Here is a 14115-nt window from a genome sequence, read left to right on the forward strand (position 1 = left end):
AGTCATCGATCATTTTATTTTCATCTACCGATAACTATCCTGTCCCACCATCTGTCTGCCCATTCAAGAACACCGTAGTCAACCGCGTGTCTACACTGCCCAGTACTGCCCACGTGGGCCGAGAGTCTCTCAACTACTCGTCAAGTCTCACAACTTCTCGCAACATGCGTATAGAGACGTGTTATTTCTGTTCGTCCCGGATATTTCCGGGACATGGAATTCAATTCGTGAGGAATGATTGTAAGGTAAGAGCTGCACAATTAATCTAACATTAAATAACACGATAAACTTGTAGAGTAAAAGAGTATACGTGTATAGCGTGTATATATTGATATTGAAATGAGGTTATGTCCCTCATGTAAACATCGTAAGCATCGTAGCAAAGTTAGAATATAAAAGTTTTCCTCTTGCAATTGACATTTTTCGGGTATCTCGAAGCGTGAAAAGTAAATCTCTTTTTTTTTTAAATTATCGCTTTCAGTTCTTAACAATCTCAGGTAATTTTTGACGATTGTTTCTGCATGTCGAAACGACACATCGCTACATTTTGTAAATGACATTACAGATATTCAAGTTCTGCCGCTCGAAATGTCACGCTGCCTTCAAAAAGAAGAAGAATCCCAGAAAAGTCAAATGGACCAAAGCCTACAGAAAGACCGTCGGCAAAGAATTGGCAGTGGATCCATCGTTCGAGTTCGAAAAGAGGAGGAACGTACCTGTCAAATATAATAGAGAATTATGGAACAAGACTGTACAGGCGATGAAGAAGGTGGAAACTATTAGGCAGAGGCGACAGAATCTGCACATTATGCAGCGATTACACAAGGGAAGGGAACTCGAGCAGGAGAGAGATATCAAGGAGGTACAGCGTGACTTGTCTTTCATCCGTTCGCCAGCTGCTGGCCTCAAAGAGAGGAAGAAACAGGAAGAGGCGGCCGAAGAGCAGGAACAGATGCATGTTGAGGAAGATTCCGGCAATGAACTTGAAGCCGAGGCAGTGGAAGCGAATTAAATCGTTGTATATATTTTTATATAGGTCTAAATCATCTTATTTTCGTATTCCACAAATTATTCCCGCAGTGTTAATAAATTATTTACGACATACGTTATAATAATTCTCTCTCTATATAGATATAGAAGTAATAATTTCTGTATAGATATGTAATTTTTATTTGTGTAACAAAAGAAAGCGAAAGATTATCACTGCGAGAACACTATACAAGAATAAAAAGTAAAAATAATTTTTTTGTTTACTGTGTATTCGTTCGATCTGGTACTTTTTCAATGCCAAATAAAAAGTAAATGTTAAACGATATTTATTCTCCGAATTTTTCTCTTTTATCTGAAAATTCGTGTTTCGAAACTCTTTAAGAGATCTCTATAGATGGAGCTACTGGGACCAATTGTGACTGTGAGCAGACTAAAATGTATTCGGTTTAACACGCGGTTGTACGATTCTTATTAATTCCATTCATTACATCCGTTTTATGACCATCCATACATTTTGCGAAAGACATACCGGCCGTACAATATTCTCGTCATAGGGAACACTGTAATAAGAATAAATAATGTTCCCCCATTATAACACATAATTGTACAATGGACGCGCATTAAAGCTGCGATATCCCGAGGCTTTGACATCAATCGTCTGGCATTGTGCACGAGCACCGTTTCTCTTTCCACATTTTGCTACGTGTTAAATGCGTAATTATGACATCGATAATACTTGCCTATCGCATATCGTCTGAATAGCTCGGACAATACGCAGGATTTATTGTATGTGATATAGACATCTTTTATCATAAAAAAAAGAAAATGGAATTTTATCGTATAAAAGAATTATAAGACGAATTACATACAAATTGTCAGAAACATCAAATAATATAGTGACGTCTTAAAGTCTAATGGTGACTTCGATCAAACTTCGATTAACTTAATTGATTATAGCTTATCAAGTAATACCAGTATTATTTTGTTAATATGAATGAAATTATTAATCTTTAACATGTATAAAAAAAAGGATCAGACAAAGGATAACGAATTATGTAGTTAAAAAAAGCTTCAAGCATTTTTGCCGATTGAATTAATCACTTATTTAATTACCTATTTATTGAATTAATTACCTATTTAATTAATCGGAGTTTGATCGAAATCGCCCTAAGAGATGTCTTATGGAGATGTCTTAGAAAGATTTCGCGATTTGTTTTGCCATATGTATTCTAATTAATAAATGTTGCAGTGCATGGGTGCTTTCCATTTACTGACACAAGTCGACACAAATCTCGTTCTATCTTTGTTACTCATTAAATGCCAAGAAAGATAGAACAACGTTTGTGTCGACTTGTGTTACTAAATGGAAAGCATCCAATATAAACAGCTACACATGTTCTAAAAAAAATATCTTATAGAAGATAATTTTTTGATGTATTTTTAGAAAATCTTGAAGACTTCTTTAAAACACACGTGCTGCTTCAAATGTATGTTAAAATTATCCCTCCTAATCTATGTTGTAATAAATTAAATGGGATCTTTAAGGGTTTTCTTGTAGAAAAATAAAGAAGAGGGATTCTATTCAAAATTTCTCAGCGGCCACACCGCGGACCCGTGTGCATCGCTTCTTTTATGACAGGACACGGGCTTTCATAGAACCCGCACGTCGCCGAGGTGCGACCGCGCCTCGATGACACTGTAAACACTCGCAAGGTGTTTCCAGCAATTACCAAGCAAACCACGGCGCGATGTTTGCCCGCGAGCGAAAAGCCTTGTAGGACGCGTCCAAAAGGGAGCACCGCGACGGGCTCGGGACGGCACTCGTGTTACGCGTACAAAAAAATATTTTTACTGGCGTGAGCTTGCAGATTCCCCGAGGAGGAGGACGCGCCGCGACCGATCCTTTCGACGAAGTGATCTTTTTGAGCCTCGCCGACGACGACGTCGGCATCAACTTAGAACTGAAATCGCCTGGTAACGCGACGCTGATCGGCTTCGGATCGATTGTAGATGACAAATGGCGATGTGTTTCTTTTCATAGAATCTGAAATATCTATAGGTGCATATCACGGAGGATGAAAATATAAACTCGATGCGTGTGTAAATTAATTGCGAATTAATCGCGCAAAAAAATTTTGTTTATTAAAAAAAAATAACGTAGATTAAATCGTGCAATAAAATTAAATGTTTGAAGATCGATGTCGCAGCGCGACGAAAAAAGAAGGAACAAATTGCAATTTTTGGAATACGAAATACACGCTTCTTACGGCATGTGCTGCATGCGAGAATTAAATACGTCACGTGTGCGATCTTCAAGTGCATCTTTCCCAAGTACCTCTCGAAGATCCTTCGAGAAACCGCGTGCGCGAGTATTTCGTACGGGATCCGAAATTCGCGAACGAAAGAAATGCTTTCGGCTACACGCGATGGTGCGCCGATGTTTGCTGAGGAAACAGACAACTCCGGAGTACATGACGCGCGTGTTACGAATCGTGATACAGTGACTCGTGTACGGCCAAATAACAAAAAGAAAAGTTATACGTTGTACGCGTGGTTATTGTATCTATGTATCTACTTCGGCCGATTGATCAATAATCCTTTTCGCGTGTAGTATATACGTCTGATAAAGCCATTCTCGTATCAAACAATGCCTTATGTAGAGCATTTTGTACGTAAAAGAGAGTCTTTTCCCCAGAAAGAATTTGTACCCTGCTAGTTAATTAGATATCTACATTATTATTACATCTTCATGTAAAAAATAACTGTCAACAAGCGCATGTTTTTTCTTTCATTATTAATTGCAGGAGGCGAAGAGAGTATGTTTTACGAGTATTACAACTTTTTTTTTATTTTCGCGATAATTGATTTGTCATTAATCACGAGATAAAATATACTTTTTTATTGTTCATTTAGCAATTCCTTTTTTTGTCGCCCACGTAACTCCGGGACAAGGAAGCACGAGAGGAACGTCGGAGCTGTTGACAAAACCGACATTATCCGGATCCTGTCAACGTTTATATAATCATCGTCGCGTATCGTAGGAAGGTCCCTGTAATAACATCTTCTACTGAGGTCACGAGAGCAGCATAAATAAATGAGGCGACTGCGTGAAAAGACTTGGGGAAATAGTTTGTTCGGAATCCCGAGTCTCCGGCATTTAGTTGGACAATATTATTTTATAGCGACCCCAATAGGTCCTGGAAATTCCTTTAGATCTCACCGATCAGCAGCCGAATCGTAATTGTACCCGCGTATACATGGCGAGACTCGATTAATTAATACGCAGCGCGCATTTCGCCTTTTAAAAAGGCAGTATTTGTACACACAACATTTTTTATCGACCCGTTAAATCTGGTGTGAATCGCGTGGTTGCTCTTCCAGTGAACCGCATTGTTACCAAATCGCCTGGAATCATTAATCTTCGCCGTATGTTTTCTTAACGCGGGTGTAGCTTCATTTTCTCGAGCTCGGTCGCGTGGAAAGCTATAACGGTTCGAGCTCGTAAACATCACAGCTAAAAGCCACTAAGCTCAGACGGGCACGTTTAATTAAATTTCGATGTCGCCTCTTATCAATGGGATTCAAAATGGGATAAATCCACCGATAAAGACCTAACTCATGCCGCTTTCACCGTTGCTTTGGAATTCTCTTCTCTCTCTCTTTCCCTCTCTCTCTCTCTCTCTACATACATTACACAGGAATAATAAAAATATAACCGACACATCGTTAAAGTCAAGATATAATCGTTAGATATGAGTTACTTTGAAATATTGTGCTTTAAGCTTAATGCTCTTTTGAAATTGAATTCTTATGCGATTTTTGTAATCCTTAGGCTCAGTTTCACAAGTGTCAGTTAACTTTTAACCTTAGATTAACTCACTCTTCGTCTCCTTCTAACGTCCCCCTTAGAAAGAGACGAAGAGTGAGTTAATCTAAGATTAAAAGTTAACCGACACTTGTGAAACTGGTGGGCCTTAGCCCCACCGTGATATGGATAATTTGTCGTTTGGGACGTTTGATAATATTGTTTATTTTGTCACAGCTTTATCACGAAATATAGGATTCAACTTCCTTTACGTTAAATTCTTTGATCTAAAGTCGCGGTTCCTCCCGAGCGTCAAAGTAAACGCAAGAGATTTGGTTCACAGGTCCAGGAAGTCCACGATTAGCTCGATCTCAGCGATACGGTCGTGATTTGCGACCGCAGTGACTTGTCATAGCGCCGACTGTTATCTGCGCCAGGCGTCTCGTCCGCTTCTCTTAATTTGAACCCGCGCGCAGTGGACAGACAGACTTCGAGACCCGCGCTCACTTACTTCGGGATCACTGGGTCCGATCGGGCCAGATAGCGGCAGCGCGATCACCTGGCTACTCACGACCGATAACGGATAAGGGGGAAACGTCGTTTCCGAAAGCAGCATACCTATTAACTACCCACGGGAGAGGATGCGACCTACCGGAGACAGATGAATGTTTGACATTCCTGTCGCAGCCTCCGTTGATGAAGCTTCTGGTTATTAAACGGCAGGGTCGGATTAAAGTGTAAAGCCGGATAATTGGCTCGTAATTTAATTAAAGTAACAGCAAAAATAAAAAACAACATTATTTTACGTTACACTAAATGCATTTATAATTGTTTTATTCGTTTAATTATTTCATTAATTTTTACTTTTATTTTATATAAATTATCGTACTTTAATGTTGAAGCATTATTCTATTTTTATCTTAATTGTTATTTCTTTTCATGAATAGAATTTTTATATTTATGTCCTGTTTCCTTTGTTATTTTGTCACGAGGGACTGTATTGTGGGGATATAATGGGCGCATTCTAGCGCGCGTGTGCGCTTTCGCTTGCGTTCACCGGTACATCATCTCTTAGCGCGGCGTGCGTCGCATTCGGAGCGCTGTCGCCGTTTAAACGGATTAGATAGAATCTCCGGGGCGATTGAGTTTCCTCGAACAAGTCGGCATTCGGATTATCCGCGACCGGCGAACATAAAGATGGTGTCGAGGCGACGGATTTGCTTGTTTGTACACCGCCGACGTTGTCTGTTGTCCTGATCAACGCCAGTTAATTCATGTTAAATCTCAATCGAAACAAAATTTGGGATCAGTCTGTATTAAATGTGATCGACCGAAAGAGATGTTTGGAGAGATTTATTTTACGCCAGATTCCAAGATCTTCTTAAAACAATTGAATCTCGTCTTGAGGAGAGCATTGAGTAGAAATAATCACACGTGTACTAATTGTAATTCTAAATATTTTAAGATATATTTATAAAATTGCGGTAGTTAATTTCAACGCCTCAACGTTCTCAATCAGAAGTATCTCGCTCATCGGAATCTCACAACGCCGACGTTACGTTCGATTCAGAGAGAGTGCGTTAATACATTAAACATGAAACATTGTTTTGAAACCGTAAACCGGAGGAATGCATAGTTCGACGTAAGAGAGTGCACTTCGGTGAATTGACTTTTTTATGTATCTCGCGCGTACCGACGCTACCACGAAGATTCTGTCGGTACGGTTCTCAGATCGGTGCATCGCATCGGGGCGCAGGATTCTGTTGAACGCGCGCGTCTGTGATATGCGTGGGCCCGCATCTCGTTCATACGCGAGCCAAGGGCAGCGACCGAATTTCCGAGTACGACGAGTATTACTTCAGCGAATCCCAAAACACGTATTTAAGCGAATTTTTCAATGCTGTCGTAATATAGTCAAATGTCTTTATACAGGCTGCTTCGAGGCATTTAATTAGAAATTTTCAGAAGTCAAGAATCGTTTCTTGGTAAATAAGTGATCGATCGCAAACTTTACTTGCAAACGACGTATTTTACATCGCTGTTACAACTTTTGTACATGAATAAGGTGTGAATCTCGTTACGTCATCGTCGTACAAGCGCGAAGTATTAACAATTAGCCAATCGTTAAATCGCTTTACACGGGAGATATTGCGGACGGTGTGTTGCGTAAACAGTCGTTGATTTGTATTACGTTTAATTTATGCAAATCGAAGCTAAAATCGAGAAAAAAAATGTGAAAGTAATTAGCCCGTTTCGGACTTAATTATCATCAAGCGGCTCGATTTATGATACGGTGTAAAGGAGAAGTCAGCTTTCTATGCCTGTATGAAAAGCTATGCGATCTTAAGCGGCTTAAATGTATGAAGTGGAACGTAATGCGTGTATATATACACAAATCTTATTTTGTGTAAATAGATAACCGATATCTAAAGCGATCATTAAACGTAGATACGATCTTACAAGATCACCATCACTAATTGTGTCATTATAAAAAATAAATTATCGTTATTGAGAAGAGGAAAAATACCTTCGTGTATAAGTTTTTCAATATGAGAACAAAAAAAAATACTACAAAACTCTCCAGATTCATGCAAAAGCGTCTCTGTCCGATGGAGGCAGTCGTTTTTTCGTTTTAAAATAAAGGTTTGTCCCAGGAAGAACTCAACATCTCGATAGATAATAATAGATTATTGTTGGCCACACAGGGACTCGCTGTGAACTAACTGTTAACTAGTAATACTCTCCACCAGGCGACGTACCTCGCCAGTCGACGTCAACGTAAGAGGCCCTCGATCACGTTAAAGTCAAGAAACGCCGTGCGCACGTCGTCTTTCCTCCATCAAGCGCGGCGACGAGCGACGTCTCAGCATGATATTACGCGATCGTATTTCGTACATTCGTTCCGTTTCATTCTCACGAGTAGCCGGGGAACACGCGATGACCACGTGGCGATCGACGGGCGAATTGCGAAAGGAAAAGGCACGTCGGGACCGTGAAATAACGGATTAAAACTTAAAACTTGAAGAGGTCCGCGGTCGCGACGGAGTTACAGTGTTGAAAGCAAAACGTGCAATTACAATCTTTTTATTACACATTCTCGAGTTTATCAATCCGATTTCCAATCGGGTCAAGTCCCTCATTATTAAAGTTACCGTCTCTATATTGATATTTTGTAAAAAAAAAGAAAAAAAAAGAAAAAAATAATGTCAAGAGGATACAAAGTTTCTATCAATGAACGGTCGTTCTTTTCCCTTTTCCTTCCTCATTACGTTTTTACGATCGAGATACGGCCGATGATATACTAATGCGAGAACAGTAAAGTTTATGGCGGCGGCGGCAGAGCGACGGCGGCGGTCACCCCGTCGCGATGGAATTATGTAAACTTATGTAGCCGCACGTACGACACGGCACGTATTTACCGCGTGGCTCCCACGGGAGCCACGGGATTGGTAGCCAGCTCTCACGGCTCATCCTTCGCACCTTCATGCCTCTCTCGGGAGGGAACGTCTCGTGGAAATCCACTTTGTCAAGGCGCGAGTCGTTTCGAGCCCGGAGTCGGCGCGAGAGAGAGAGAGAGAGAGAGAGAGAGAGAGAGAGAGAGAGGAGGCCTTTTTACAATCTGATACGTTATGGGGTACCGTGTACCATTAATTACCGGGACAAACAAACGCCGGCAAATTATACGTTCACGCGGCCACTTCACGGCCTCTTATCCGGCATCTTATTGTGAACGCCGTGGTTTATAACGTCGTGGAAAGGAATATCGGGATGCTTTACGCATCCCCGGCCTTTTTTCGCTCCTTTTTCTCGATCCCCGCGTAGATAGCTATCCGCGCTTCGTAAACACGTCGCCCGATATGATAGAAGACGGGTTTTAGCATAGGTGTAAACGCGCGCGACGTCATTTAAAAAATCCGGGGAGAAAAATTTCTATTTGATAATGCGGATTATATGTTACCATATATCATAATTACCGATCCAGTCTCTCGCTATTAGTCACGCAAGTGGACGTTTGCCCCACACTCCCCCCTCCACGAGAGCGGTATAATTACATAGCGTTAATATTATCTCAATGACAATCTTAATGGCGTAATTAGGGCGTTACAGTGATCACACAACGTTATAGCGGCTCATATATGGGCGGGAGTTAAAAATTTCCTTTGAATCATCCGGTTAATCGCGATCCCGTTCCTCGACACCCACCCAGACGTTATTTTTCTCAAATACTCTGAATCATCGGCGTGCTATGCGCACATCTCGAATGGCATGTTTTCCCAAAGGTAAATGAGCGTTCGATGGCTTTTCGCGAACGCCACGTGTCGGAAACACCCCGTCATCGTATAGTCGCCAGAGAATCCTGTTTTAAACGCTGGGCTTTACAACTCTAGACAGATATTTCCATAATTAGATATGCGCGCGCGCGGTATTTTTTTCAACATATTTTCACACACACCTGCTAAATGTTTAAGTCACTCCGTGATTTGCTTTTTATTTCGTGCCCCGATCTTGTTGGAACGACCGCTGTTTCCATTTAAATCAGGCTTTATCATCTGTAGCTGAAGGAACATCCGGTTGGTCCGGAATATACTTTGTATATTCACATCATAGTCTCTCTTTCTCTCTCTCTCTCCTTCTTTGTTTTTCTCTATTCTCGTTGCGCCACCGGGCGAATTAAATCGTAAGCATGGAATCCGTTGTTGAGAACTTAGCGCTTGGCGAGAGGCTATCGGGCATCTCGGTGCACAGGACCGACCGGTTACAGTTTCCTAAGGGATACAGATGAGTAGGCGCGATGGATACATTGCACAGAACACGCCCGACGCGCTAAACGCGTCCGCGTCCGTACTCGTGTAAACAATTATTCGGAGGTCCGACTCGCCTCTCCGCTTCTCGATCGCTCCGAAATCCGCTAAAGTGGAGGAGGCTTGAGTCATTCCGCGTTAGTGTCAGACTTCCGGTCCCCCCTAAGGGGATCGGACGTCAAACGAGGAAGTATTTAGAGAAGCGTGCGTGTGCTCGCCCTTCCTCTCAATAACTATAAATATTTAACGTTTATCGCGCTATCACGTTAAATGTTTAAGAAAAGAATGTATTTATGATATTTATCAAATAAGATTTCCCCCGAGAAAAGAGAAGCGAGACCGGTTAATTAATGTACGATAAAAAAAGCGACGTGATCTACTTCTTCGTGCTGGCGGGAAAATGAACGTCCGCCAAAAAGATCGACAGGTGATGGGGAGAACGTATCGGCGCGGTGTCGCACGTAGATCGTGTAGACACACGCAAATGCGATAACCGGGATACGTGGCGCGAATGCGATATTAGAAAGGGTTATTTATCGGCGATGAGATCCGCGCGACACTTCGGGCGCAACGGGCACGGTTATATCCGCGCATTAAGATTCCCGGCGCGCCGAAGTCGACGGAGAAAGAAGACCGAATTTCTTCGAGACGCGCCATGCCGTCGGAAGACGCGGGAAGACGTACGGCCGATCCTCTCGAGTCTCGGCATCGTGCGCGATGCGATGCGATGCGAGGCGAGGCGCGACTCGACGAATTCCCCTAAATCGAATGGCCAGGAAAATCGGCCGGCGCGGCGCGGCGGCAGCGCGGCGGTTCTCTCGTCTTATAATCCCTCTAATCTCCCCAATCAGGACACGAGTTCTCCGTTACACGCGTGGCACGTACTACTAATTTATGCCCGTGCCTCGAAAGCGAATACGACGTGGAAACGCACCGCGGTCTCCGGCTTGTTGGTGCCCTGAGAAAGGATAGATAATTGGTCGCCGAGGCGTAGAAAAATGTCCGACGAGATCACTTTGAGAAACCAGCTATTCTATTTATAGTTTCAACCCTTCCGACCGCGCGGTATGCAGAATTGCTCTCTCGAAATTCTCAAAAAAAAAGTCAAACGGAAACGTATTGATTATGTTCGCCACGAAGTTCGTTCCGCGCCTTCAACGCTTTCAATTTGCATCGACTTCATCGTTCGGCGAAGTAGCGTCCGAAGAAAAATCGATGTTAACTCCAGTCTGGCGCCAATCGTCCTCGAAAGTAATGTCCTCCGTCGTCGCACGTACATAAAGAAAGAGAGACTGTTACTGTGGCTTTTTCTTTGGGGTTGATATTTGCATGATTTTCTTGTTTCCGTGACAGCATCCAGCCGTCGCGACGATGTCCGTATTTCGTGGATATCGGTACTCGAGTCCGTAAGTCAATTTCAATTCAGCGCGGACTTTGAGCGATACTTTGAGCACCGAAGTTATGCACAACGTGTTGCGCCATATGGAAATCTCCGCATCGTGCGATTCTTTTTGCACTTAGCAACGAACACTCCGACGGAAATCGCGAAATCGCGATGCCTCTCTTTCTCTCGCCAGACTGATCGTAGTAAAAACGCGGAAGTTAATATATATTGTAATGGAAGAGGATCGAGAGTTCACTTAAGGGGTCAAGTGAAGCGTCAACGTAGAACTTGCATTTGCGTAGGTAATCGCCGTTGCGATCGACGACTGACCGTCACGGCGAGTGATTTCGACGAAATTTTGAAAGCCTTAATTGCGGCATGCATTACTCGAATTAGTCTAGCATCTCTAATTTTATTGTCGAAAGTCAGATCTCCGGGAGGGTCGGAGCACATCCAGCAAGGCGTCATGTTCACCTCGCAAACGGGTGCGGATATTCCGCTCCAGTACGCAGGCGCACCCACGCGACGATCGAATTATGCGATTTACGAGCTGATAAAAACGATATATTTCAATACAATGCGACGCAGCTGGGAGGAAGAACTCCGTTCGTATCGTCACTAATCGACCGGATCGTAAAATTAACAACTAACCGTTAACCTGCGCTGTCGGCGAAACAGCTCGAGCCTTTCGGTGGGTTGCCAAAGGTGAGGAAGAAGACGTTTCTCTCCGATTGCTCTTCGTAATTCAGCGCGACTTAAGAAAGAGGCGGCTGGCTGGACCGGAGCCAAAGGAAGAGAGAGAAGAAGCTGGTAATCGCGCGGCGATACAGATTTTTATGGGGCGTAAATCTCGGTGACGGCCGCAAGAAGCGACTTAGGAATCGTGAAAGGCGCGGCCAATTCCCTAATGATTCTGATTTATCGCCGCCGGTCCGTTCCGGTGAGCCGTCCGCCTCGTAACGCGTACCTGAACACCTGAACACTTGCCGGGACCCCACAACGCGGAACGGAAATCGCGAACATGGTTTACGAGTTACGAAAAATCTTCCGTTTAGATTCTTCAAATAAAGAACGAAAGTGGTTTCAAATAAAACTTACGAAAAATCACAAACATGTTTCTGCGCATTAAATAAAAATAATATAAAGTAATTGTAATTTTTAGGATTTTTCAATGACGTTACGACAAAAATTTTGATCTCAGCGACAAATGTTTAAGGTATTCCGCAGCTACACCGCGAGTTGGCATTCCGTATATTACTAGAATTCTCTCTCGCGTTGTGAAAGTTTTTCCTTTCCCGAATAGCGGGAGCCCGCTATAAATTCGAGCATACGGCGACGGTCCCACGGGAAGCGATCTCATATCGGATATCGGACGGACGACAATGCGTCGGAGATGCTATCTGAAAGATGCAGGTGTAAATCTTCAGTCGGGTGTATAACGGTGGTCCCGGGCTCTCGCTTTAACAGCGACGGAGATCTGCATTAGCAGATGCTCCGGCTAATAATTTGTCACCGCCGCTCTTCGCTGACGGGCTATTAGGTGGGCGTTTAGTGGAGCCTTCTCTATTTTCTACCGTATTATTGCCGAAAAGCTTAGAGCCGCTAATTCCCATCGCGTTCATTTTCACCACCCCAACGTGAACAACCGATCGTGAGATTTATTTTCACCAAATACGCATATCATGTTTAATTTTTTAGAATCGTACAGTAGCATTTCATGCGTTGAGTAAATAATTTCCAGATTTTAATATGTATTTTTCTCTACGAGGTACCAATGCCGAGACATTTAAGGCCTATATGTCTGGACACCTTTATCATTTTAGTTTTTAAGTAAGTACAACGCGAATTAAAATCAAAGATAAAAATATAATACAAGAAAAATATTTTTATCTTTGATTCTTTGATTTTTATTCGCGTTATAATTTATTTAAAAACTAAAGTGATAAAGGTGTCCAGACATAGGTACGTGTCCTGGCATTGGTACATTTACCTTAAATCAAACAAAGATTTGAAAATTATGAGGAAAATACCTCTCGAATGAATAACGACTAATACTTAAATTAAGTTTCCAAACAACACGTCTCGCATGTTCGAGAGCAGGATTGATTGTAACAGTCGCATTAACTGGATACATCATTTGCGATGCGAAGGATCAATCTGCATGCGCGCTAGTGTATCGTGAGTGTATCAGGACGCTCGAGACTAAAGCGAATTCACGCTGGCGACGATCGTTGTTTATCGCCGCCGCTAAATTTGCGGCATCCTTTCTATAACGCCGGCGCCACGCACATCGTCACGCAAACGCCAGCTGAATTCCGTCTTCGTCCGCTCGCGATATGCCGCAGCTGAGGTTCGCCGTCTGCGAATGTAGCTCGACATTATTAACGCGGTCCCCTTGACTTCTATCTTTTCGATGGTCCGGAGATGAGAAAAATAAGGGATCACTCTACGAATGTTTCATTGAAGGAGAAACTCTAGAAAAATATCGTGAAAGTTGCAGACGTGACGTCTCGCTGAGAATATCTTGCAATAGTTTCATATCAATTATAAGTAGATTTTCATTTAACTGTAAAAAATGTGAAATTTATGTTGCAATGACACAACGACAACATTTTTTATTTTCATTCTAATTAAATCGGAAAGACCTGCGATCGTTTATGTGGTACTTTCTCCGTCATAGAAAAAAAAAACATTCGGATTATCTTTATTTATTGTACGGAGACCAGAGTCAGCGTGGCAAGGAGAACCGGGTATGCATGGTGATGGGTGACGAGCAGGTCGCCCTCGGCGCCGTGGGCTGTTTAATTTTAGGGCATTACGCGCACAGGCGGCAGCCTGGCGATGCTAAAGGGTTCCCCGGGTCGGTATTTGCCGAGATATTATCGCCGGGAGGAGATAGAGGAAGGGGAGGCGGCAGCCCCTCCGGGGTAACGAGGAGGGCGTGACTCTTCCTCGGAGCTCGGGAGAGAGGAAGAGAGAAGGCGAGAGTGATCTCTATGATGCATCCGACACCGTTTCGCGAATTAGCCCCGGTGCTCTCATCATCGCTTCCATCGGTCTGTCGGAAGGCCGAGGAAATCGCTCGGCATCAAAGGCAATAATAAGTTGTTGCCTCGCGTCTCGCGGAGAATACC

At 43.0% G+C, this 14115-nt stretch overlaps 1 protein-coding gene across 1 annotated transcript; it reads left to right on the forward strand.

The window, feature by feature from the left end:
* Window positions 1-93: 93 nt before the first annotated feature.
* Window positions 94-1315, forward strand: Rpl24-like (ribosomal protein L24-like). Its single transcript, XM_071709898.1, has 2 exons — window positions 94-245; window positions 566-1315. The coding sequence occupies exons 1-2, from the start codon at window positions 165-167 to the stop codon at window positions 1010-1012; spliced, it is 528 nt and encodes a 175-aa protein (XP_071565999.1). The 5' UTR covers window positions 94-164; the 3' UTR covers window positions 1013-1315.
* The last annotated feature ends 12800 nt before the right edge of the window (window positions 1316-14115 follow it).

This window comes from Temnothorax nylanderi, unplaced genomic scaffold, assembly GCF_030848795.1.
Source record: "Temnothorax nylanderi isolate EJ_2023f unplaced genomic scaffold, tnyl_v1.0 TNYL_tig0082_pilon, whole genome shotgun sequence".
Taxonomy (NCBI): Eukaryota; Metazoa; Arthropoda; class Insecta; order Hymenoptera; family Formicidae; genus Temnothorax; species Temnothorax nylanderi.

Bases quoted from the DNA above. Each gene is read 5' to 3' on its own strand.
- Rpl24-like (XM_071709898.1), top strand. From the start codon at position 165: ATGCGTATAGAGACGTGTTATTTCTGTTCGTCCCGGATATTTCCGGGA. The intron at 246-565 runs GTAAGAGCTGCA...ATGACATTACAG, and splicing joins TCGTGAGGAATGATTGTAAG to ATATTCAAGTTCTGCCGCTC.